The sequence below is a fragment of the Mizuhopecten yessoensis genome, unplaced genomic scaffold (assembly GCF_002113885.1).
Source record: "Mizuhopecten yessoensis strain PY_sf001 unplaced genomic scaffold, ASM211388v2 hete_36139918, whole genome shotgun sequence".
In the NCBI taxonomy this organism is placed as follows: domain Eukaryota; kingdom Metazoa; phylum Mollusca; class Bivalvia; order Pectinida; family Pectinidae; genus Mizuhopecten; species Mizuhopecten yessoensis.
Genome location: NW_018484649.1, coordinates 1 through 3,489, shown reverse-complemented (window position 1 = coordinate 3,489; position 3,489 = coordinate 1). Strand labels below are relative to the sequence as shown.

Sequence of the window (3,489 nt, the reverse complement as noted above, 5' to 3'; positions counted from 1 at the left end):
TGATTTGTTCTTTTCAGCATCTTTACTGCAGACAAGACCATAAACCTCAACGACCGACTACAGAGTGACACACAAATCAAGGTAGAGAGAGTACGTATGCCGTATGAAAATGCCAACATTTACCAGACACGTCTTACCAAGTCCTACGTGTGGTGGATTGACGACCCATGGGCAGCACTCATCGCCTTAGCGGCAATCATCATCCTCCTCTGTATCGTTGGAATAATTGTTCTAGTGTTCACACACTCCAGGTAGGTTCTATTCATGCATTGTATTTACCACTCATTGGCCCTGCCACTATGTCACCCAACCAAGTCAAGATGGTATTCATATCATCTATGAATGCAGTGGTTCCCATGTTTATACAGTCATTATTGTGATATCATAATTGTGGCTTTGATACCACTCATCCTCCATTGAAGATGACCATTTTATTCATCAAACAATTATACAGGATACATACAATTTTTTTTAAGAAAATGCTGACTTCTGATCAATAAACTTTCAATTGGACTTACATATTTCCAAAGTGATCATTATAAGTAAAGAACAGCTTTAAATTGTCATTCATAGTGAGTATCAATGCCAACTTGAACACAATAAATCCAACAAGAAACTCGAGAGAACTTCCTAGAATTTGTCACAATCTAGTTGGCATTCATATTGACTATGAATGCCTACTGAAAGCAGTTCAATACTAAACTAAAAGAAGCACTCCTAGACTACCTGGTCATTTCATGAAATGTGTCGGTTCCATTGTATGTCTTTATACCTTTACAATAATACTACTCGACTTGGTAAAAAGGGACACTCTTTATTAATTTGTGTTGGATTTGTGGCAAGGGAGATAAATCTTAATGACCCCTCTTGTTGATTTCCTACAGATACACCAAGTACATTAACCAGTACCGTATATACCAAGCTTCCTATGACCAGCCAGACTTCATGGAACCTCCAAGTTTCCTCAGGGAGTACGAGACACAGGTAAGTCAATTTGTTGAAAGGGAATCCTGAACCAGTTCACAATCACAATATTTTAATACATCTGAAAGAATTTACAAAAAAAGAAGTAACAAAAATCAAACATCAGATTATTAAAAAAGAACTTATCCTAAGTTGGTATGTGAGTAAGAAGTGAGTTACTTAAGTACCATTTCTTGTTTTACAGAGTCTGAATATGTATGTACCGCCTGATGAGGCTATAAACCCTCTGGAGATCCTCAATGTAAATCTCGGTGAGGAGGTAATGATTGAACCACAGGAAGATGACCGGGGTTTATCCACGGCCGCTATCAATCCCATATTCCAGGAGTAAGTATTTCATGAGCTAACTTTTTTCCGCACGTGAACATGATTGAGTTTTGTCAAATATCACTAGTGAATTTGGTGTATCCTAAGATTGGATAGTTAGTGCAACAATACTTCAGGAGTTGAGAAGGAGCTTGGAATGTATTTCACCGTCCCGATTTAAAAAATCTGTTCATGGTCGATAATGTCAATCTGCTGAAGCAGATCAACACTATTTAAATGTTTAAGCACTGTACATAGGAAAATTGTCGGTACAATAATGTGAAACCATATCGAACAGACTTTTAAAAGTTGGTTGGAAGGTGCCGATTGGTATTTAGTCAACTTTGGGCGACGAGCTTCACTTGCTCTTGGATAAAATATTGAGTTCTCCTGCAATGGTCACTTAATTTTATCCACATGCTTGCATTGAGAAAACACTGTTGATAATCTATCAAGGAGTTGTTGATATTGCAAGAATGAGGAGGATTCAACTGACTATATTCCAGGCATTTGTGGTGTAGAAATGACCTAAACAAATACGTTAGGTGCTGTATTCAAACCTCCATCAGAGGGCAAAACTTTAACTACGTTGTTTTCTGTTACAGTGATACTCAACAGGGCACAGGCATAGTAGAAGGAACCACCTTGCTCTGATGCAACCTGCCAACACAATCTTCATTCCGGGAAGTTCATTAATTAGTGTTCAACAAAAATTCTGCCAGCCTGCAACATTTAGACAAAGACAACATCATACTATAGAAACTTTGTATTTGTTATGCTATTAAAGCAAAAGACTTCAACCTGGAATGAAATGACATCATCGTTAGAAAATCACTGTACAAACCATTACCTGTCACAGGTTTTGCTTAGACTTGCCACATACTCACGTTTCTGTACACTTTTATTACTAGAGTGATTCCTGGTAAGAGCACCAAACAAGTGGTTACCGTGGCAACAACTTTCATCTAATGAAGGAGATACGTGGTCACTCAATACAGTGGTAACAGATTGGAGGTCCGCTCCACTCACCTCTCTATCTATGCATATTTTGTTACAATGAAGAAATGTTACTTCCAAAAGTTAAAGAGTGACGAGTGCTGAAATGATATGTGAATGTAACAATGAGTGTGAATGTGTCGTTTCTCTGAACTTTGACCTCTGTTCTTATTCCGAAATAAGGGAAATAATGAAAATCCTTTTAAGCCAATTCAAAATTCATGACTGTTCGTTTTTACTTCCAAACAGTTATGAAAAGAGGTCCGTTGATAGAAAGACTGTGCGGTATGTTAAAGTCACTTGTGGGATGGGAATGGGGGTTGTTATTATACATATATTCTTATTATATAACCATAGTTCAGCTTCAGATAAACATCTAAACCAAATCATTGCTAGTTTGTTAAAAATAATTATGCAATTTTTTTAAATATTTAAATTTTGTTTTTCTCTTATTTATCTCACTTCTTTCACTGTGAATAGAAACACTTTCTAGGAATAATGCTAACTAATGAATCATCAAATTTTCAGTTTTTGTTTTGGATATTTATTGAGTGCTATGTAGAATCCTATAATTACCAAAATCAATGCCTGGTTTTACAATTTTGTTGTGATATATACATATATATATAGAAATGTTAAAGACATATTTTTGTATTTTTAATGGATTTTTCCATGTGGATGCGGAGCTGGCCACATCTTGATGTCGGAACATGTCTCCCATTGCTGTCCATGTCTCCATATACATATCTGTTTTCTTGTTATATCTGCTTTATGCGTAACATTCCACATTTTAATAATTTTCACCTTATGGTAGCCCATCGAAAATTCTTTATAATCTGCGAGTGATGCATGGAAGTAAGGAATTGCCAGTATATGAAAATTTTGTATTTTTTTATAGAAAAAAAACTACCAATAAAATGTAATATATATTTTCAGAATGTTTTTGTAATATTTTGAAAGACTGCATACTGCATAACATGAAACATGTTTTGCCTTTACAATTACAAAAGTTCTAATCATCGACCTGTTTGGGAGAACATCGGCTAATAAGCTTGTAATTATGTTGTGATACTATCTTTGACAGTTACATTGTAATCGAAATTTGTGACTGTAAACAAAACAAACTTTAATGTTACATTGTACAGGGGAACATAACTGAACTTACTGTACAAGGAACAAGGAAATATTCTTATAAAAAAAACA

General features: G+C 35.4%; 1 protein-coding gene across 1 annotated transcript; it reads left to right on the top strand.

The window, feature by feature from the left end:
* Positions 1–23: 23 nt before the first annotated feature.
* LOC110444533 lies at positions 24–3,224 on the top strand. Its single transcript, XM_021488903.1, has 4 exons — positions 24–251; positions 885–984; positions 1,169–1,311; positions 1,896–3,224. Exons 1-4 carry the CDS (start codon positions 97–99, stop codon positions 1,942–1,944), a joined length of 447 nt encoding a protein of 148 aa, XP_021344578.1. The 5' UTR covers positions 24–96; the 3' UTR covers positions 1,945–3,224.
* The last annotated feature ends 265 nt before the right edge of the window (positions 3,225–3,489 follow it).